Source organism: Cyprinus carpio, chromosome B21 (genome assembly GCF_018340385.1).
Source record: "Cyprinus carpio isolate SPL01 chromosome B21, ASM1834038v1, whole genome shotgun sequence".
Lineage (NCBI taxonomy): Eukaryota > Metazoa > Chordata > Actinopteri > Cypriniformes > Cyprinidae > Cyprinus > Cyprinus carpio.
In genome coordinates, this window is record NC_056617.1 from 18,301,495 (window position 1) to 18,325,644 (window position 24,150).

At 36.7% G+C, this 24,150-nt stretch overlaps 1 protein-coding gene across 1 annotated transcript; it reads left to right on the forward strand.

The window, feature by feature from the left end:
• Positions 1-691: 691 nt before the first annotated feature.
• LOC109058764 (serine/threonine-protein kinase 26-like) lies at positions 692-22,405 on the forward strand. The gene is made up of 11 exons (XM_042747550.1): positions 692-1,141; positions 8,378-8,608; positions 12,886-12,942; positions 13,054-13,162; positions 14,821-14,978; positions 17,129-17,314; positions 17,851-17,996; positions 18,956-19,049; positions 19,150-19,212; positions 19,597-19,730; positions 20,830-22,405. Exons 1-11 carry the CDS (start codon positions 1,100-1,102, stop codon positions 20,843-20,845), a joined length of 1,236 nt encoding a protein of 411 aa, XP_042603484.1. The 5' UTR covers positions 692-1,099; the 3' UTR covers positions 20,846-22,405.
• The last annotated feature ends 1,745 nt before the right edge of the window (positions 22,406-24,150 follow it).

Genomic DNA, 24,150 nt, shown 5'->3' on the forward strand with positions numbered 1-24,150 from the left:
GAAAGTTCTGGTAATACAAGGTAACTACATGGGTTAGGTTTAGGGGTAGGTTCAGGGTTAGTACCTAGTTATTACATAGTTATTGTAATTACTATAATAAGTACATAGTATGTACATGAGGAACAGGACTGTAAAATAAAGTGCTACCGAAATATCTTATTCAGCTCAGTACTAAATAAACAATAACATGCATTTTGCATGATCCCTCTTATTTTGGTAACATAATTAACATTTTGCAGATACTGCAAGGTGTATGTACACTTTTGAAATCAGCTGTAAATAGGATATATAAAGGCAACAGCATGGAGAAGTGTGTGGTGAAGCTTTTTTATTAATATTATCATGCAATCAAAAGAACAAGAAATACAAAGACAGTTTAAGAACAAAATATAAGAATACACACCATGAAAGAATATAAGCGTATATACACATAAAAAAAAAAAAAAAAATTAAGTTTTCTTTAAAAAATGTAAATAAATAACAAAAAGTTTTCTTTAAAAAATGTACATTCATGAATGTCAAATTTGGTAATAAATAGCAATAAATTAATACATTAAGAGTGAGAAGGGTCTAGATTCAACGAGTAACCAAAAACGCATTTTTGGGGGTTACACAGAAGTTTAAACGTAAGTATTTTTAACAAAACTGGAAAAGTAAACCGGATCAGGTTACAGATTACAGCGTGCGGTGACGCTCCTGATGGTGGCAGCAGCGTTAGTGACGCAGCGTCTGCGTGCTCCACCCAACGGACAGAGCTTCGCGAGCGCCGCGCGAGTCATGGCGTCAAAGAGGATCTCCTGAAGAACAAACTCCGCGCAAACTCTCTCCAAAACCGCGTAACAAGCCTCAGTCGACCGCCTGGAGCTCATACAAACAACTAAAAGTCCGCCTGACGGAGGAATCATGGTTACCGAGTGTCGACTTTGAAGCTAGCAGAGCGCGGCTAGCTCAAGAGTTTGGCGTCGCGACGAGTTTCGCGAACAGAGTGTAGATATAGTGATATATGTAATTTAATACAAAGTTGTGTGAGGAAAAAGAACTGTTTAAGTGTCTCTCCGAGAGTTTCTTCGCTGTGTAGTTCGTCTGTGGACGGGTGGAGATGGCTCAGTCGCCGGTAGCTGTTCAAGTTCCTGGAATGCAGGTGAGTTTGTGTGGAAAGGTAACGCCAGGCCATCATCATCATCATCATCATCATAATCATAGGCTAACCTGCATCACTCATGAATCATACATATTGCATCTTCACACTCGCTTATGTCAGTTCTTTAACCCTTAACTGTCACCCCCCATTTTTTAAATAGTTAAAGTGCACTATCCAAACTTAAATTGTTGTATTTTATGAACACTTTGGAATATAGACCTAAGCTTGGTCTCTTTTTAAAGAAGAAAATTAGCAGATTTTGGCTAAAGTGGGATTTTTTTCAAAAAATTAAAATATCAAAAAGTTATAGAAGCTTAAATGTACTGTAAATAAAATGTGCTATATTAATTTAATTATATTTTAATTATTATAACTATTTTACATAACAGGTTTTTATTCTAAAATTGGTATAAAATTAAAGCCTTGTGTCTAAATACGTTAAGTTCCAAATTGAAGTTGATATGAAAAAACTGAGGTTCCTGTGAGATTTTATTTAGGGCGTCATACCACAAACAGCCACTGGGAGCCATCAAAACTACTTTGAATTTTGCTAAATGAATTTTTCTCTAGATTTCTCTGTCAATTTTACTTCAATACTCAAAATAACCACCAAATATGGAATCCTGAGATGCAGACCTTTCCAATGATATGTTTGTTGCCAAGATTATAAAAAGTTTTGATTCTAAAAGATCGTAATGCATTTTGTAATATGACACTTGACACCGCCCACTAAGGGGGAGGAGACCACCATAAGATTTTAAAGTACCATTTCCATGGTAACGCAATGTCCGATTTCAAAAGGACAACAAAAAAAGGACAACAAAAAAAAAAAAAGAGCGCCAAGTGTCCCACAGGTGGGACGGTGACAGTTAAGGGGTTAACAACTTTTTATTAACTCCTAATATAAACACTAACAAAAAAAGTACATTTTTATTTTTAATTATACTATTAGCCATGTTTTTGTTTTGTTTTTTGTGCACGTACCACTGTATATTTTTTTTATATTATTTAAAGTTCCTTGGTACATGAATATGGTAATTATCTACTACCACTGTAAATGCTATAGTACCGTGGCATTATCATCTGATATCTACGAAATATTAATTTAGCTATATTCTTTTTGTTATGACATACTTGAATGCTGCTATAAACTGTTGTCAAATGTAACCCTGGAGCACAAAACCAGCCATAAGGGTCGTTTTTGTTACCCTTGTGATTTATCCATCACCTGAAAGCTGAGTAAATAAGCTTTCCTTGATGTAAGGTTTCTTGGGAGTGTACAATATTTGGCCGAGATGCAATTATTTGAAAATGTGGGATCTGAGGGTGCAAAAAAAAAAAAAAAAAAATCTAAATATTGAGAAAATCATCTTTAAAGTTGTCCAAGTGAAGTCCTTAGCAATGCATATTACTTATCAAAAATTAAGTTTTGATATATTTACGGTAGGAAATTTACAAAATATCGTCATGGAACATGATCTGTACTTAACATCCTAATGATTTTTGGCATAAAAGAAAAATCATAAAATTGCGATTTATACAAAGTATTGTTGGCTGTTGCTACAAATATACCCCCGTGCTACTTTTGACTGCTTTTGTGCTCCAGGGTCACTTATTACAATGCTAGATTATGAAAAAAGTCAATTTCTCCGAGTTAAGTAACACAAAACAGACATTGATTTTGTCAGTAATAATATGCAGACGTCTGAATTCGAGCACACGATATCTAACATCATTCTAATATATATAAAACGTGACGGTTGCTGAATAAAACACCACGGTAGTTAACTACTACATGGAAGATATTAAAATGATCGGTATATTATAACAACATTATATGTTTCAGAAATGAGCAGCATGCAACTGACATCTAATTATTTCCTTGAGCTGTTTTCCAGTATGTTTGGACACTAACGAGCATATTAATTGATTCTAAGTGTATTTATTTGTGTATATGACTGAATGGATGGCTTAGTCACTATGAGCTGATTTGTGATCCGGATCGGTCTATATTTGGATATCTCCATGCTCCTGGTTTAATGATGGAGCAGATATTTGTGTATAAGGTGGCATCTGCTCCCTAAAGGTGTGCTACCGCTCACTCTCGTTCCCATCTCTCTTTATAAAGCATAATGAGTCCGCTTTTGCCGGCCGTGATCTAGGACAGTGATGTAATCCTTGTGTTTTAAGCTGTGTTGTGTGACAGCCTTCCTTGCAGCACAGGAAGTGTGAATGTGGTTCCGTGTTGTGGCCGCTGTCTCGACTTCACACTCGGCTGAGGCTTGGAATCAGACGCTGTGTTCGGTTGGCAGCGCGTTAGAAGTTCAGCTCGGTTTCTTTTTTGATAGCAAACGGAGGTCAGAAAGGTCACTGATCCAGAACACCACAACTAAGCATGTGCTCCTTCCTGGAATAACACACACACACACACACACACACACACACACTTCTCAGCTATGACGATTGGGTGGTGTTGTTAATCATTATGCACTGCAGATGGGTAACCTTGCAAATTAATGTTACACTTGTGACGCCTTTTAATGTTTATTTTGCAAGCCTGCCTGGGTGTTTAAAGTGCAGTTATTCTAAACAGACGATACAATTGTCCATTCATAGAAGTGATGTGTTATAGCTCCAGAAGCATGAAGGAGTGTCGTTCTCAGGCGTAGTGTCTGGGTGTGGCCTGCAAGGAAGTGTTTCGAGCGCTGGTTTCCCGTGGTTAACACCCGAGTCAGGTACAGCGAGAGGGGAGAAGTCTGGAGGAACACGATGAAAGCTTGTTGTGTCATGTAGCTCGTGCCCACGTGCACTTGGTATGTTTTCCCAAATGCGTTTCTGCAGCCCCTGAGGTGTGCCTCTTTGTTGTCAGCTCATGTGTTTGTATAGCGGAGGAAATGCATCCAGCTGATAAATCTTGTGGGGTACGTACACACCCTCCTTGCGAGCTTGTTAACATACAGATAGCCTGGTCATTAACGCACCGGTCTGTGCACAGCGGTTTATCAGAAGGACGCAGACGGTGGAGCAGGATATGGCTCATCTAAACCGCATCAGAGATGCCCAAAGACCGTTCTAATTGGATGTGAAATCTAACTATACAAGCCACGTTTGGTTTAAATAAAATATTTTACCACAAAACCTGTCACTGCACTTGATCTGAATTTGCAATTCAAGCAAAAAGGTATCAAGGTATTCTTAGAATTTTTGTTAGACCGCAATTATTGATGCAAATTTTGGTGAATTGGCTTCAAAATGGTTAAAAAGGTTAACCAATAATTATCAAACATGTCGTAAATGCAGTATTTGGGGTGAGAGATGTTTTCATATTCTTTAATATTTGGTTGCGGATGATATCACAATGTGCATGTTTTTTGAAAACTTACTGACTAGTTAAAAAAAAAAATATATATAGGTCCTTATGTCAATTTGCAAAGTATTGACAGACCTACTACTGTGTATCACAAATTTGATCATTTCTAAGTAGTCTTGAACATTAAGTCAGATTCATTTATATTACACTTTATTGTTTCAAAGCAACTTCACATCAGTAAACAAATGTAGTGTTAATGTCATATACTTCATTAGTTATGAAACAACTTCCAACGACTATTTTGTAGGGCTGTGCAAAAAATCGGATGGGATTTTCATGCGCATCTCATCAGTAAAGTTGCTCCTGTGATTAGTAGTATATCTCCAGCACGTGCGTTAAGATCAGGGTTGCCAGGTTTTCAGAACAAATCCTGCCCAGTTGCTTCTCAAAACTAGTCCAAAACTAACCCAATCGCGTTTCCAGGAGGTTCCCCGATAAAAACTACATCCCAGGGTTAAAATATACGTTTTTGTCAGGGTTGGCTTGGTAAAATTCACATTTTAGGGGCTAAATATCACGTTATTGGTATTGGGGTCGCTTCAACCCGCGGACATGAAAAACAACCGCAGACTTGGCAACACTGGTTCAGGTGGAGCGGCATTTACTACACAGAGCCGTAGTCCACAGACAAGCTACACAGAGTCGCCTGCGATTTTAAAATCGATTTTGTGTAGATTGTCAGTGAATTACGGCTCTGTGTAGTAAATGCCAACCAGTATTGCCAAGTCCCCAATACCAATAACGTGATATTAAGCCCCTAAAATGTGAATATTACCAAGTCAACCCTGCCAAAAACGTGTATTTTTATCGCCCGTAATGAAAAGCGATTGGACTAGTTTTGAGAAGCAATAGGGCAGGTTTTGTTGTGAAAACCTGGCAACCCTGATCTGAACGCACGTGCTGGAGATATACTACTAATCACAGGAGCACCTTTACTGAGGAGATGCGCATGAAAATCACATTCGATGTTTTGCACAGCCCTACTATTTTGGCTGTAAAGCGGCTCCACAGAAGACAAGAGGGTTATTATTCAGCTCGAGTTCATTCAATATTGATTCAATTTGGTTCAAGAATGAGTGCCAATGTTGCAGATTCAGCTCAAGTTTTGTTCTCAGCTGATAGCATCAGTGTAAGTGGCAATGCCTCAATGGCATTAGATGCTTCACTTAAATCTCAAGAATTCTAAAAAAATGTACGTAATAGAGTAATATGCTGCACTGCCATCTGTAGATGTGGATCTGCATGATTGTCTTTGAGTTTTATGTAAATTGCATGGATGCTTGTGAGATTTAGAGAGTAGTCTGCGCAATAATTAATTATCTTACCTTCCCAAAAATTAAAGGAGCACTTTGGGAGTCCATTTTCATGATTTTCTCCATCATCAAATATTTATACGTTGTTTTTTTTTTTCTTTCTCTGTCTTATTGCTACAGAGCATTTCATCTTGTATCCAATGACTTATTTTTACTCCTTGCATTTACAAACAACGCTGTGCTACTAGAATATATACAAAGACAGCAACCAGTGAGTGTTAGGATTCACTCCGATGTTTTTTAAAACACCACAGGTCATGTCATTTCAACAGTGAAATACATTGCACCATAATTAGCCCTTGTGTGTCAATTTAAACAAGTTAGAGGACAATGTCAAAAAGTCAAATCAACGATTAGCAGAAACATTCATTCTGATGCATTATTATGACAGTGTCAGATTATTTTAAACTACCTTACACACATTTCTCAGCACCTCACATACAGAACACGCTCTGATATCTATAACAATACAGTCACACAATTATAATTCCATCATTTCAGTTCAGTTGGCCTTTTTTCAGCAGTAGCACAAAACCAGGCAAAACGAGTATTTGCTCCGTGGGTACCATCAGGTGGAAATAGTAAGGCTCACCAACAGAATAAAAGCCTATTAACAAAGGATGCATGATTTAATGCTTAAATGGCACTGGAATTAAATAATTTTAATATTTTCATGGGTGTCAGTGGAAACATTTTTTTCTTCCTTAAAGGGATACTCCACCCCAAAATGAACAATTTTAATCACTTACCTCCATGTTGTTCCAAACCCGTAAAAGCTTTGTTTGGAACACAATTGAAGATATTTTGGATGAAAACCTGGAGGCTTGTTACTGTCCCATAGACTGCCAAATAAATAACAGTGTCAAGGTCCATAAAAGGTATGAAAGTCGTTGTCAGAGTACTCCATCTGCCACCAGACGTGCAATCTGGGTTATATGAAGCGACGGGAACACTTTTTGTAAGCGAAGAAAACAAAAATATCTACTTTATTCAATAATTCCTTTGTCAACAGTCTCCTCTGTGTCTCTCCATATCACCGAATGCTCTTCTGTATCATCCGCGCTACAAGGATGCGCTGGTCTCCATGTGTATTTAGCTTTGATTTGAAAGAAAACAGCGCATCCTTGTGGCGCGGATGATACGCGGAATGACATGGGGGTAAAGTGATTAATGACAAAATTTTCATTTTGGGCTGGAGTATCCCTTTAAGGTCCTGAGTGCAATTTTTTGTGCCCAGTGTAAAATTGATTTATGAAAGGAAGTGATGGTAAAATATTTACATTCCAATAAAAATATACTTCTTTTTTTGACAAAATTTATGCTGTTTGCATTAACACAGCCAAAATCAGAAAAGGATGCACAAGGGTTAAAACATTTTTATAGGAACGTATATATCATTATTCAGTATAAATGCCTGGTTAATCCAGTAAATACATTGATTCAAGTTTCATGAACCTTCAGTTTCACTAAATTTTCTTCAAAACAGACATCGGTGAAATTATTGCAGTTCTGTATGTGAGCTAGAGTCTCAAATCTTCATGCAGTCAGGGTCTTGTCAGACTGATTTAAACCATTAAACACTGGTAATACCGTTTCTCACAATGCTCTGATGGCAAGCGTGTTTACACTGCCTGAAATTTGCTCCCTTTTTCATATATTGTGAATATGGATTTCACTGTATGAGAATATTGGACAGTCCTCACCAACTTCAGACACAGTTTGAGGGTGTAATTTATCAAGTGTTGGTAATGGAAGTGTTTGAAAACAGCCACCTGTCAGTAGTTTCATTATCAAATTTATGTTACATACATTGCAAATGATGCCTTTGTAGAGCATTTGGAAGAGAAAAACTGAAATACCGACGAGGGTCAAGCAAAGTGCACGATTCTCACCACACAAATCCTGTTCAGTGAAGCTAGTGATTGCCATCGTATTTTGCTTCAACCATGAAACATTATGCATGTTTTATATACTCATTCAACTTTGTGTGTGTATGCGTGTGTGTAATTGACAGCAAGCAGGATGTGGCTCTCTAGTGCATAAAAGTGCCCTTGAACATATGCACAAAAACAGCTCGGAATCGATTCTGAAATGTTTAGAATCGTAGAAGAGAAAAACATTATGCTTTAGAGGATCCATCCCTCCCCAACTCCCATAAATAACCATGTTTTGATTTCATGCAGACTTTTCATGTGGACTTTAAAGCTAATAAACAGACTAAAAATAAGTTTTGCATGTGGTGCAGTAGGTGACTGATCCCAGTTAAACAGCTGCGTATATTGATTTGTAGAGCTCCCAAAGGTTTCTTGGAATATTATTGATTAACCCAATGTGGGATTGGCATTCTCTCTGATGTAAACACTTACGAACTACGTGTCTTTGATCTTCATTGTTCCTTGTTGAGCCTTTTGTAAAACTGAAGGAAAACAATCAAGCGACTGTTAATGTTTTTGGTGCAGTGACACACATGGTTTACAAAGAAAGGGAGAAATAGTTAACCAGTTGACTACCTAATCTAGTCAACTCTAACTCTGTGTAACTTTTGTATTCCAGAACAGCCGAACAGACCCGGAGGAGTTGTTCACTAAACTAGAGCGTATCGGGAAGGGCTCGTTCGGTGAGGTGTTCAAAGGCATCGACCGCCGCACTCAGAACGTAGTGGCCATCAAGACCATCGATCTCGAAGAGGCAGAAGATGAGATCGAAGACATCCAACAGGAGATCACCGTACTCAGCCAGTGTGATAGTCCTCATGTCACCAAATACTATGGCTCTTACTTAAAGGTATGGATTGACTTTGACTTTCTCCACACATTAGCTGTGCTAGTAGTGTTGTCACAATAACAGAGTTTCAGAAGTGGGTGCCAATAACAGTAAAATTCCTTGGTTCTCGGTATAGCAAAAACTATTGGAACTCTATCTGACACCACAACTCGCCAAAATAAAAGTTCCGTTTAATTAAAAAAAAAAGACACAATAATAATACAATATAATAAACCATTATATAAGAAATATCACAAACTTTTTCATGCATGTTTTAATTTATATAGCAAGCCTCTATTACAGCAAGTTGATAAATAATAGAAATGCAATGTTTTTTTTTTTTTTTAAATTGTTTTCATTCACTTTAAAAGATTCAATGGTTATAGTTTTATGAATTCATAGGTTTGATTTTACATTTGTATGAAATCTTTAATCCAGAAAAAAACTGACATACAGAAAAATTAAAATGGACAACAGAGAATTTGGGGAAAAAACACTTTTCAAAAGCCCCTCTTGTTGTTAAAAAAAATAATAAATTATTACATTTTGTAAATGTTTTATGAGATTAATTGGCTAGACATACTTTCTAATGATTACAATTTAGTTAAGCAAGACACCCCCTCACTTGGTGAATGGTTAGAAATTGTTAAAGAAATATAATATATGGAAGAACTGACTTTCGTTTTGAGGCTTAAAAAGGAATTATTTCAAAAACACTTGAAGAAATGGACTGAATACTGTAATGTAAACAATCATTGACTATATATTCATATGTGAATATAAAGATATAGACATGTAAACATTTACTTTGTCAAGAACAGAATGTATACACCCTTATTGTACTGTTGACTTGTTTATTTTATTTTATTTGTTTGATGTAGTTTTCTTACAAAATGTTCAATAAAAATAAAGTTAAAAAATAAAATGGAATCGAGAATGGAATTCAGCACAGAAAAGACCTTGTACTGCTGGCACGTTCTTTATCATCGGATAGGAATTAATTCAATAAATTAATGCAATTGATTTTGCTTTAGAAAAAAATTATTAGTTTCACAAAATTTGTAAAATACTATATTTAGAATTTGTTGATAGCACCATTCTATTAAAATAATTTGACTGTAAGAAATAAAAACAAAAAACAGTAAATATTAATATAATTTTCCTTAACATTTTTAATTGAAAAAAAAAAAAAAATAGTTTTCAGTATGTGTAGTTACACCAAGCGTTCACACACAGAACATGCAGACTTCATTCAGATAGCAGCTTTAATATTCACAGACACAAGTCCATATCACCTCAGGTTTTTTGATTCATGAGTAGTGTAATATTATCATAGCACTGTAGCGCTGTGCATTGTTTGTAACACTAGTACATGCGCAGTACCCATGGTTGCCTTTGAATTAAAATAAATAGAAAAGAGGGCTGAGGATATATTTTAATGGGGAGTTCAGAAGCTGTTTGTAAAGATTTGATGCCATTGGTGACTCATGGCCAAACCCTTTGTGCTATGTCACAATACCTGTATTTCTGGAAGGCTGCCAGACAGAAGGTGCGCTTTGTGTGTCTTTGTGCATCGATGGTCAGTGTTTGTTTCCAACAGATGATGACAAGTCTGCATCATGGTTAAGTATAAAGTTAAAAAAAGAACGGGGGCCTTGTGTATAAAAAGTGCAGATTACATACTAAAAGTGTGCATAATGGACTTAAAGTAGATTTTGCATACAGTTTTCAGATTGATAAAACCGCATGTGCGCACAATATTGCCTTTATAATTTTTTTTAAGTTAAAAATTGTGCATACATGCACAAGCCTTTTCCCCCATTCGGTTTCCTCCCTAAAATAACCATAGGCTATAAGGTGCCTGCAATGCCTAGTTTCACTATGCATTACCTTATATGCATATAATTTCCATATGCATATTACCATCCATGTGATGCTACCATATTAACAGAACAAGACACTAGGAGAATATTAATTAACAAGCCACCTAGTGTGTGTCATTATACGGTCTATGTTGCTAAAATATCTTCAGTATTGTAAGACTTGCACTTGGCATATTTAAAATAAATAATCACATTATTTGTGAGAAAAATTGTGTACACACATTTAAATGCAAATTTTGTGGTGATAGGATTTTAAACTTGTCCATCATAATAAATAAAGTTGTTACAACACCAGCACTTTACATACCACTGAATTTTCACAGTTCCAATTTCAATACCACATATTAAAATACAAAATATTAACTAATATAAAGTTTAAAAATTGTTGAAAACAAGTAAATAGTCAGTAATAAAATAAGAACAGACAAACTACAATAGCACAAACAAATACAACAGAACAAAGATACAAATGAAATAAACAGTGTTTAAAGTTTTTAGGTACAGTAGGTCTAATGGTAGTATTCAGGACAGAAATACTTCAGAAGTTGAATAAAGTCACCAAATGTAAAATGACAATGCTTTGTTTTCATCATATAACATCTGCATTCTTTATTAGAGATTTACGTTTCATATCACAATTATATTGGCAAATTATTATCGTTATATTATTATTAAATACCGGTGGTGCTGTTAAAAATGAACTGTTAATATTTAAGATAGCAGCATGTGACCATAAAAGGTAAAACCTACCTAGTGCAGGTTTAAATGAACACAACCTTAGTCAAGCAAAGAGCATGTAAGAATAATAAACTATTTTGGGATGGGCATTTTTATCCTTTCAAGGACTCGATGGGTCAGTAAAACAGGTAAAACATAGGAGTATGTACATCATGGTGATAATGAGAAGATTTTATTTAAAACATACTGTTGATGACAATATAATGAGAAAAATTTAGATTCTAGATTATTAATCATGCATCATCAGTGTTTCTGAAAAGGAAGAATCTCCAAGGACTGTGCAAGTCTGTAAACTAAGCCACTATTGGGTTAATTAGCACTAATTAATTAAATCTACACAAATGCTGTGAATGCACAAGTGAAGTTGAACTGAATGATGTTCTAGTCCGAATGTGTAACTCCTGTTATGAATGCACTCTTTCTGTAACAACGCGCTAAAACACATGCAACTAAACGCAAAGAATTCACAACATTGTATTACAGTAGCGTTCTCATGATAGAGTTATGTATATGACAGCTTGGCGCACTGTACATCTTGCATATCAAGTTCTTCCAGACATTGCTGCATCTTTTTTTTTTTTTTTTTTTAGCCATGAAGAGTAACTCAATTAAAACATACTGTTGCCCGTAATACGATGGGAAAAAAATCACTGCTGGGTTATTAATAATGTATCTGTGTTTTTAAAAGGAACATTTAAATGGAATGTTATCGTTTCAGATAATTCAATTATAGGCAGTAATGTTGGGCATTGCCTGTAATTGAATTGCTTTTGTAGTGGGTTAATTAACTCAACCAGACAGCATCTTATATGAGATTAATCCAATACATGCACAACAAAAACATAATATTCTATTCTATTGCATTCTATGCTGTTCTCAATATAACGTGACGTATGGGGAAGGTTACTGCTGTACATGTTGTATTTTGCACTTGAGCATATTTACTGTGAGCTTTTAAAAACACAATTTTAATCACAATTAAAACATGAAACAATAATACTGAGGTTTGAGGTTAGTCAGTGTTTCAGGCTTTGCTGTATTTGTCTTATTTGGGTCACAATACGAACGGAAACAACCGGTAGATCCTTCAGGTGTTTTCTTTTGTCTTTCGCACGAGAAAGCAAGCCTTACAAGTTCAGAAGAGTTTTCATTCTGGGGTGAACCTTTAAATGATGTTCATCTTGAAATATTTTAAGGTTACATGCTGTTGTTTCACATCTTGGCCAGTGGTCTCGTCCAAATTGAAGGCTGAATAAAAACAAAACAAAAAAGTATAAATATAGGGTATGCTATACATTGTGCATGAGAGAGCTTTCAAATACAAACATACTCTTCCGTTTCAACAACAACAGCTTTTGGTCTACAGTTTGAAAGCAGAAGGACAAGTTCATAAAAAATAAGGAAAATCAAAAGCACAAACTTTGTGTTTTTTTATGAGAGATTGTTCGCCACTGATCTCACATTCACTCCTCTGACATAATCCCATTATAGTCACTCATCTCATAAAATGTGATATCATATTCATCAGTTTTTCCTGTACCAACAACCAAAGTCAGACAAAAAGATGCATTACGAAACTCTCTTTTGAGTTGACTCACTCTGTTACACAGTTGGTCATAATGGACATTTTTCAGTGCTTTCCTGAGTTCATATCTAAATGTCTTGTTCTTCCTTTAGGGTAGTAAACTATGGATCATAATGGAATATCTGGGAGGAGGTTCGGCGCTGGACCTGGTAAGTGCTTTGACTTTATCTGCGAGTGATCATGAGCCCCTACACCCTCAACCTGTTTTGTGTGTTTATGTGTGTGTGTGTGTGTGTGTGTGTGTGTGTGTGTGTGTGCAGCTGAGAGCCGGACCCTTTGACGAATGCCAGATAGCCACCATGCTGAAGGAGATTTTGAAAGGTTTGGACTACCTGCACTGTGAGAAGAAAATCCACAGGGACATAAAAGGTGTGTACGCAGAGGAATATTTGTGTCTGCTTGGATAAGTGGGTGTGACGACTTTGTTTTTCCACTGCTGTTTATTTTTCCACTTGTGTGAACTATGCAGGGTGAGGTAGATCCCGGATGCTCGGTCTGCAAATAGCTGCTCTGATTGGTGTTGTGTCTTCAATAGATTTGTTATTATTATTATTATTATCATCATCATTTTGAAAGGACTGGAGCTCAACCTTAAACTTGTGATTTTAAATGAGGAAAAAAAAAATTGAGATTTAAAAAAAAAAATTATGTATTTCTTCTTACATTATTCAGGGTTTCCCAAACTTTGACTAGTTACATTCACATAATTTCCAAGACGTTTTTACAGCATTTCACCATATTCTGCCAAAATAAAAGATTTGATAAAGGATTTTACATCTTAAAACCTTGAGTTGAGGGTTTAAACATTTGCAAATGAAGAATTTAAGACAAAGCTGAATTTTCAGCATCATTACTGCAGTCTTCAGTGTCACATGATCTTCAGAAATCATTCTGATATGATGATTTATTATCAATGTTGGAAACAGTTGTGCTGCTTAATATTTTTTTTTTTTTTTTTTTGGAACCTGTGATGCTTTTTTTTCAGGATTCTTTGATGAATAAAAAGTAAAAAAAATTACAGCATTTATTCAAAATAGAAATCTTCATAGTCTTGAATAGTGCTTTATCAGTTTAACAGTTTCAAATTTAAGTCTGTGCTGAAATGTGGTAATTTCTTTCAAAAAAAGAGAAAAAATTAGCTGACCTCAAACTTTTAAACGGTTGTGTATGTTGTTACAGAAGGTTTCTATTTTAAAAACCCTGAAAAAAGCATTACAGGTTACAAAAAAATATTAAGCAGCACAACTGTTTTCGACATTGATAATAAATCAGCATATTAGAATGATTTCTGAAGATCACGTGACACTGAAGACTGGAGTAATGATGCTGAAAAAACAGCTCATCACAAAAAAAAAAAATAATATTAAAAAATAAAAAAAAATAGAAAACTGTTACTTTGAATTGCAATAATATTTCACAATTTTTTCTGTATTTTTGATCAAATAAATGCAGCCTTGATGAGCACAACTCACTTAAAAAAAAAACATTAAAAATCTTACACACCCTTAAAAGTAAGGCTGCAGGATAATGGTACATCACAATTATTTTGCTCAAATACATATTCATGATTATTAAACACGATTATTGTTTTTTTTTAGTTTGCTCGCAGAGATATTTGCAGCAAACAGCACAAATAGCCATGTGAAAGAAAACAGTCTTTATCACACTTTCATCTGAGCTGAATATCTTAACAGAGATCGAGAAACTCCAGCTTACATGTTTGCTGTGTTTTCAGCTCATCAGCGCTTTCTCTGTAATGTTAGGAAGATTAAGTAAACCAGTGGTCAGAAAATGTATTAATTTATGAATGCATCCATTAAAAACTGGGGGACTTACAAACAGAATCTTTCAAAGGTGTGTGTTTATGATCTGTGGATGATTGCAGTCAAAAGGAGCCCAAAAACAACTTAAACAACATTTAATACATCGTGACATGGAAAGATTCATCAGTTTTTGTTTGTTTGAGTACTAGTGAAAGCTGCCATGTCTGCTGGTCTCCATTGTCTCTTGTTTTCACCCGGTCACAGCTGCCAACGTGTTGTTGTCTGAGTCTGGTGAGGTGAAGCTGGCAGACTTCGGTGTGGCGGGACAGCTGACAGACACACAGATCAAGAGAGAGACGTTTGTCGGGACACCGTTCTGGATGGCCCCGGAGGTCATCCAGCAGTCTGCCTACGACTCGAAGGTACGTCCCTCTAAATCCACTCGCACCTTAAGCACCTTAAGAGCACGAGGCGAATCACCGACGAACAGACGCTCGTGCTCAGTGTCTTTTGAGCTTTTAGCGCCACTGCGTTGACCTTTTGGGTAACAGCAGTTGCTCTGGCCACGTGATGTAATGCTGAAAAGATTTGTTGGGCTGGTTTGAAAAACACATCCGCATGCGGTCTGTGTGGAAGCATCCATAGGAATCTGTTGTTTTATTCCAGCGCGTCCGATATTCGTTTCGCTCTTTCGTGCTCAAAGTGGAAAGGCTTAATACGCCAGCAGTCTTGTGTACAATCTCAACACTGTGAAAGTAAACATTTCCAGAATTACATTGTTGTTTTCTATGTAGAGCAGGCTCAAGATGAGTTTTATTTTGTGAAACCTTACTGCGGTTTCACGACTCCTAACAACGCCCCTTAATTGTTATAAATTCACTGTAAACCACAGCTTCACGGGGCTTATTGCTTTTATAAAACGGTTATTCCATATACGTAGTTATGTTTCACAGAATAAAACAGAGCAAATAAAGTGCAATGATATTAATAAAAACAGTATTCTTCCACCAAACAATGTAGTTCCTCGGAAACAGTTGTGGTTGCAACAAAGTGGTTGCCGAGCAACACACAGAAGTAAATAAAGGTGTATGTTTGTAGAGTACAACAGCTTTGAACGCGGCTCAGCCAATCAGAATCAAGGACCGGAACTCTCCGTTTTATAAGTTTCAATGTATCTCTTTAGATATTTAAAAAAAAACCTGCTTATCACCAGGTTGAGTGACTGAGAACGTTTTGTTGTCATATTGCGCTTTAGCATGCAGTCTTATTGTTTGTAGTGCACATAATCTTAATGTGCAAGAAAGCACTTACGTCTGTGGATTATTTTATATGCAGTGTTTTCATCATGTGCTCGCAGGATTACTAGACATATTCGTGCTTAAATTGAGTCATTAATAAGATTATTTTTTTACATAATTATCGATTAATTAACATCCTTAGCTAAATTTGTTCTTGTTGCTATCTGACTATTAGGACTGACGTTACATCAACTGTTGTCTCAAAAATATTGTTATTGTACAGGACTGTAATACTTCGAGCCTTAAGAGAAACTTGTTTTATTCTGTTGAAACTTTTAAAAAGGTTTTTGGCCAAGTAATTCCAAATTTAGTCTTCAGGTTAAGACTAAAAAAAAATTAAACATCTTTAGTTTTCTTTTTGAATGACTAAAGCTGTCTCTCATCATGAACGAATGCCACAGCAGCTGCCATTGCACTAAAAAGAAAAGGAAAAAACACAAACAGACTGGCATATTCACCTGAATTACAATCTCACATGAGTGCGTGAAGTCGTGAAAGCTTATATTTGCCAATAATTTACACTTCGGTGGTATGATGGGATGAGCTAAGTAGAGCTGAACAGCATGTGATTTTGTGTGCTGCAGTTAAAAGATCAGCTCTGAATTTACACAGGATCAGCAGAATTTATCATTAAATGTTTATTACTTATATGCTTATACAGTAAGGAGTTTGTCATTAGGAGTTCATAATATTTATTGTCACAAAAAAAATTAATTAACACTAAAACACCATCAGAGAAAAAAATAAAGCGATAGTTGACTCAAAAATTATTCATCATTTCCTTAACCTCAAGTTGTTCTAAACCCGTATGATTTTTTTTATTCTGTTCAACATAAAAAGATAGTTGGAGGAATGTTGGTAACCAAACAATGTCTGGTCCCCCTTGACTTCCATGGCATTGTGTTATTAATTTTTTCTCCATGCTATTGAAGTCAATGGCTACCGTCAACTGTTTGTTGACTAACACTCTTCAAAATATATTTTATGTTCAGTGTATAGAAAATATAGAAACGTATACATGTTTGGAACAACCTGTATCACAGGATTTAAATTTTAGGGTGAATTATCCCTTTAAGTAAAAATGTAAAAAAAAAATTGGTCCTTGTTTTTGGCGCTGAAAATTGCTGTTTTGGTGGAAAATTTGGGTTGCTAAACATTTGGTGCATCACAAAATTAAGCAAATATCTCGTCCTTTTTTGTTTTTGGTTTATTCTCAAAATAATTCTGTCATGGCTAGTTCAACAGCTTTGTGAAGGTGTTTGTTTTGCTCTCAGGCTGATATTTGGTCTCTTGGGATCACTGCCATTGAGCTGGCCAAGGGTGAGCCCCCGAACTCAGACATGCACCCCATGAGAGTGCTCTTCCACATCCCCAAGAACACACCCCCCACCCTCAACGGAGACTTCTCCAAGACCTTCAGAGAGTTTGTGGACTCCTGTCTCAACAAAGACCCTACATTTGTAAGCACAGTTCAAGCATTGCTTTCTCATGTAGGAATGCTGCACTCATACTAGGGTTGTGACTAAAGGTTCAGTATATGGGGACAACAATGCCTCTGTATGAACTTATAGTTATGCAGCATCACACAACCAAGAGTACTGTTTTTCCAGAATATTGTCAATATTGTGTGTTTGCTCTGTCGCCAATGTGATTCCAAATGAAGACACAACTTTTGTTCCTGAATGTATAATTTCATTTAAAAAAGTTATGTATGCAATTGTAATTATGTACATCTAAATACTGCTTTAGATGCAGATTCTGTGAAACTTCTGCAGTGCAAAAATGGGTTTTGTTGATACTGATTTCATTCGATTGGTAAAAGCCTATAGTGTCTTACTATTCTGAATGAATTTGATTAAATGTAAGAATTTGCCATAAAACATGATGTATACTTTAAATAGGTAAAGACAGAATGCTTTTGTTTAGGTAGAATGGCCTTGGAAATCAATTTAAAGTGATAAAGGTAATAAAATGTCATATTATCTACTTTTCTCAGAGGCCAACAGCAAAGGAACTCCTGAAGCACAAATTCATCGTGAAACATGCCAAGAAGACGTCCTACCTCTCCGAGCTCATTGACCGGCTGAAGCGCTGGAAGGCCGAGGGTCACAGCGATGGAGAATCGAGTTCTGACTCTGACTCGTAAGCATGCAGAGAGCACACAAATGCATTTACAAAATCCCTAAATCAGGGGTTCTTAACTCTGGCCCTCAAGAGCCACTGTCCTGCAGAGTTTAGCTCCAACTCTAATCAAACACACCTTGACTGTAGCTTTCTAGTGATCCTGAAGAGCTTGATGAGCTTGTTCAGGTGTGTTTGATTGGGGCTGGAGCTAAACTCTCCAGAAAGTGGACCTCGGAGGCAAGAGTTGAGAACCTCTGCCCTAAATACTCCCTAAAATATCAGTGAATACCAGATTTTAAAACAACAGTCCACAAGAGGGCGCAATATATTAATCTAAGCCAAACTGTCTAACAGAGATGCAGTTTACTTTTAATTAAAGTGCATAAAGTTATAAAATCAAAAGATTCAGTCTAGGTTCTCAAGATCTAGTTCTAGTTGTTTTAAAGAGTTTTTGTTTTTTTGTTTGTTTATTTAGAGGATGTCTTTCAGTCAGTTTTGCTCACATTAAAATGTCATCCACTATTACTTTTGACAAGAAAGTGAAAAATTAAACATTTTATGTTTTAAACGTCAACATTTCATAAAATGTGAAAACTCCATTCTTTGGGGAGATGTCATATTGTAAATTATATTTATATTATACAAGCAATGTTGTTCTGCTCATGCAGCTCAAGCTCAAATTGTAATTAATAAATTGTAAAATTGTATTTAAAAAAAATCACATGCATGAGTGCTACTACCTGTTCTGTGCAGCTACTTTTCAAAGATTTTACACCTGAGAAAGGTTAACCCTCGGGGCTTCATTTGTGGTGCATATTTTTTAAATACTTTAACATTTAAATAATGCTCATGATTTTTTGTGCATTCACATAGCTGTCACCAAGTGTCATCTCATTCCAGTGAAGTGAAAAAATGTAAACAATAAAAGTTTGGTCAAAAGTGAAATTCTCGGTGGATTCTTCCTGTGTGCCCAACAGAGAGCCCAGTAGCAAGGACAGCGACTCGTCTCCTGAGTGGTCCTTCACCACCGTCCGGAAGAAGAAGCCGGAAAAGAAGCAGCCCAATGGAATGGTGAGTCCTGGAAGATGATTTGGATATTCAGTGTTGATATTTAATAACGGATTATTGAGAACATAGAGCACATGTTGTGTTTTTTATCTCTTCCCTTCAGGACGAAGAACTGCATAAGAAGTCGAGCAGTTTAACCACCGTCATGGCTCCTGTTTTTTCAGAGGTAGGGCAGCTAGTCTTCTCATATGTGACCCTGGAGCACAAAAGCAGTCTTAAGTCTCTGGGGTATATTTGTAGCAATAGCCAACAATACATTGTATGGGTCAAAATTATAGATTTTTCATTTATGCCAAAAATAATTAGGATATTAAGCAAAGATCATGTTCCATGAAGATATTTCATAAACGTCTTATCGTAAATATATCAAAACTTAATTTTTGATTAGTAATATGCATTGCTGAGGACTTCATTTGGACAACTTTAAAGGCGATCATCGATTTCGCACCCTCAGATTCCAGAAATCAGTATAGTTATGTAGTTTCCAAAACAAAAGTGGGATTGTTGGCTGTATAACAGAACATGGGTTGGTGTGGCCTTTGTGTTGTAGCTAAAATCGCAGCACAGTGACGATGACACGACGAGAGTTCTGGAGCAGCTGGAGAAGAGCCTGCATGTGGCTGAAGACATCTGCCCTGGTGTCACAGACAGGATGATCAGCCAAATCCTGGAGAGGGTGCAGAGGTCAGACACTACTGACATGTTTCTAACAGCAGGCAACCGTTTACAGACTAGTGTTTGTGGACAATTTTGTCTCAGTAAACATTAGAAGTAGCGGTTGACTGATATATCCTTAAGACTGTTATTACTGAGCAACATTTTTTTGTTTTTTTGTTTTTGTTCTGCAAGACCTTACTTCATGTTAAGTATATCTTATTGCACTGTTCTGCTTTTAATGCACGTAGATGAATATTTTATTTGCTGAGATCTCTTAAAGGAATAGTTCAACAAAAAATGAAGAATTGTTGTAAATGTACTTGCCCTCAGTCCATCCAAGATTAGGATGAGTTTGTTTCTGCATCAGATGTAGCACTGCATCAGTGTCTCATCAATGGATGCTCTGCAGTGAATGGGTGCCGCCAGAATAAGAGTCCAGACAGCAGATAAAAACATCACCGTAATCCACACCATAAGAGAAAACCTACATTTTTGTAAGAAACGCATCCATCAGTTTCAAGTTTGAACTTGAAACCATTGCTTCCAGCTTAATATGAGTCGATGATCCATAATGATGCTTCCTCCAGTGAAAATTTAGTTCTGAATCAGGAGAGAAATCTGCACTGATCAAGCACCGTTTACAAGCCAAACCAGCTCTAAACAAACACATGTCTGGATTTTAAAGTGAGAGACAACAGGAGATGGACTTTTTCTCTGAAGAAAGCGTTATCCAAACTAGACTCATATTTTGGCCAGAAGTGATGGTTTGACGTTTATACACCTTAATGATGGATTTGTTTCTTACAAACACTGCTTTTGGCTTCTCAAGACAATAATTGATGGATTGGATTAGAGTGGATCACTTGTGGATTATTGTGATGTTTTTATCAGCTGTTTGGACTCTCATTCTGTCGGCACCCATTCACTTCTTAGGATCCACTGGTGAGCAAGTGATGCAATGCTACATTTCTCCAAATCTGTGCCCTGTTTCAGGTGTGTGCGCTCAAATCTGGCCAGTAGCGTTGCCTGCATGACCCATGAGCAATGCTGATGATTTCAGCATCAGATATCTGTGTGGTTTATCAGTTATCATGATCAGATGTTTCTCCTCATCTTTCCTCTGTAGGTTCTCTGTGAGTTAGTGCTGCATCGGGAAACACCGCCCTTCTGCTGTCAGCCCTGATGACTGCACCTTAACACACTCACACGTGTACAGAGACGAGAGGAACGCGGGGTCGCACACACACTATCTTATCATAACCAAAAGGAATTCTTCTTTTTTTTTTTTTTATCCCAAAGAATGGATATATATAGTGTGTGTTCAACTGTATTTATACAATTTTGCCACATGCTTTTATATTAGTCTTCTGCTGGTGCCCAAGGATGTGTGTTACTGTTATTTTATTCCACATTTTACTTTAAAAGACACAAAAAAAGTCGAGTAGATCTGCTCTACAGCGCATTAGATAAATCTTTTGGTTCGCATATATTTATGTATATGATCTCCCGATCCATTACTTTATTTTAAACTATGATCAGTAATATATACATTTGGGAGATTTAACAGTTTCTTTTTTGTTCGTCTTGGTTTGGGATTTCTTAGTTTCTCTCGACACACTGTTAACTGTAGCATTACAGAACTGCTGTATGGGATCACATGCATATCATATCAGTCAAAATGAATAGAAATACCTCATTAAAGCAATCAGAAAAGAAAGACAGCTCCTGGTTAATGAAGATCGATAAAAGTGAAACTGCTAGGAAACCGAGAGGAATTTTGCTGTGCAAAAGCTACCTCCGCTTCTGGCCCATTACAATAGAGAATTTCAGTTTTATTCTTTTCACTTTTGTAGTTTGACTTTTTTTTTTAATTGGCAAGATAATTCATCTTAAATTCATAGGCCTTTTTGTACACAGGACTGTAGCGAAATATTTTGCCCTTCGTTTCTCAGTAACGCCCTCTTTTTGCAGTGTCTTGTTTTAGTTTTTTTTTTTAGCTAATATTTTTATACAAGGGTAGAATTATACTGTATTTTTGAAGGAAATATGCACTTGTTTTGTGTTTTAATTTCAGAGCTCTCTTGCTCCAAAGATGTTCCACTTTCTTTGAGTAGATCTCAAGGCAGCCTGCTTCTGTAAGCGATGGGGGAATTTCTACACAAACTGATGCATTTAAGCTACCTGAAATGACAGCAAGTGATTCGAGTCCATGCTAGGCAGCAGTATAGAATTCAAGCTCAATGCAAATTTCTTTCATGTAAGGGATTTTTTATTTTTTTTGCCAAGCTTGTAAAGAAACCCGAGGGTGCCATTGCTGGTGTGGAGGTCATATGTGCTCCTGTTGGCTTGGACAGACTGTGCCAACGTTGCATCCCATTGTGCCTAAAGCTCACTTTTTTATGTATATGATGTTATTGTCTTCTCAAACAGCTTTAAAACGAAGTTTCACACATGTTGCCAGACTGCTGGAAGATTTTAGAGCAATAAAGGTGTTTAGTGGATTTGTATATTTCTCTATAGAAATGTAGATGCAGAAGCAAGGTTTTGTACATTTCTTCACCAGAGCTTTTGTAAATTTAAGACGCCAGACAGAAATCTTTCTAGGTTGTATCATATAGATGCTGTTCTCTTTCATTTTTGGACTTTAACTGTTACAGATAAGTTTTTGTTTGGTGTGGCAAATAAAGATTTAAATTATGATATTTCAGTGTGACTTTGTTGTTGTTTTTGTCTTCTGTTTTTGTGTTTGCTTGATAAAGGTCCAGACTTATTGCATGTTTCACGTGCAGTTCATATAGATCACGAGAAGTATAGAAAACAGTTGTGCTGCTTCTATATATGATATATATATATAATATACATACCTACCTACCTATCAGATAGGTCCTTCAAAGTATCTTGGTGAGGTGTCCAAGTCACAACATGTAACTACTGGGGTGCCTCAGGGCTCTGTTCTTGGACCACCACACCCCCCCCCTCTCTCCCTCTCTCTCTCTCTCTCTCTCTCTCTCTCTCTCTCTCTCTCTCTCTCTGTCTCTCTGTCTCTGTCTCTCTGTCTCTCTCTCTCTGTCTCTCTCGCTCAAACAAAAAAAATAGCTTTACATGATCATCCAGACATCATTTTTCCTTTTTAGAAAAATCATTGAGTATCAAATATGATCATCAGGTATTTGAGGAATGTTTTATCTCAGGGATTTGTTCTTCTCTCAATCATCATTATATTGCATTGCTTTATGTTTTGATTATCCAACTAAGCATTAAATATCATCTTACTGTGTCATTTCTTTGGGATGCACAATCAAGCAACATTCACTTGCAGAACGCAAGCTTCTAGAGGCACATAAGTCTGAAGTAATGAATTTAGGTAAAGGGGTGCAGAGCCAGTGGTGGTTTTGTATGCAAACATCAATGCCTTGAATTTTATGCGAGCAGCTATTGGTAGCCAGTGCAAATTGATAAATAGAGGTGTGACATATTCTTTTTGGCTCATTAAAAATTAATCTTGCTGCCGCGTTCTGGATTAATTGTAAAGGTTTGATAGAACTGGCTGGAAGACCAGCCAAGAGAGCGTTGTAATAGTCTAGCCTGGACAGAACAAGAGCTTGAACAAGGAGCTGTGCAGCATGTTCGGAAAGAAAGGGCCTGATCTTCTTAATGTTGAATAAAGCAAATCTGCAGGACCGGACAATTTTAGCAATGTGGTCTGAGAAAGTTAGCTGATCATCAATCATAACTCCAAGGTTTCTGGCTGTTTTTGAAGGAGTTATGGTTGATGGATGGTGAAATTGGGATGAAACGATGGGTTTGCTGGAACCACAAGCAGTTCTGTCTTGGCAAGGTTGAGATAAAGGTGATGGTCCTTCATCCAGCAAGAAATGTCTGTTAGACAAGCTGAGATGCGAGCAGCTACCGTCGGATCATCAGGATGGAATGAGAGGTAGAGTTGAGTGTCATCAGCATAGCAATGGTATGATATGTTTCTGAATGACAGAACCTAATGATGCCATGTAGACAGAGAAGAGAAGTGGTCCAAGAACTGAGCCCTGAGGCACCCCAGTAGTTAGATGTTGCGACTTGGACACCTCACCTCTCCAAGATACTTTGAGGGACCATCTATGAGATGAGACTCAAACCACTGGAGTGTGGTTCCTGAGATGCCCTTTGCCAATAGGGTTGACAGGAGGATCTGGTGGTTAACCGTGTCAAAAGCAGCAGACAGATCCAGCAAGATAAATATTGAAGATTTGGAAGCCGCACTTGCCAGTCTTAGGGCTTCTACAACTGAGAGCAAGGCTGTCTCACTTGAATGTCCTCTCAGTGAAGAGTGAAGAGAAGGATGTGAATGAGTGTATGTTTGCTGGTAAGATGTGCTAACCCTACTGTTGAAATAATAGAAAGAGCACATACCCCTCATATTTCTAATATTCGCCTCTAAAAGCTAATTACA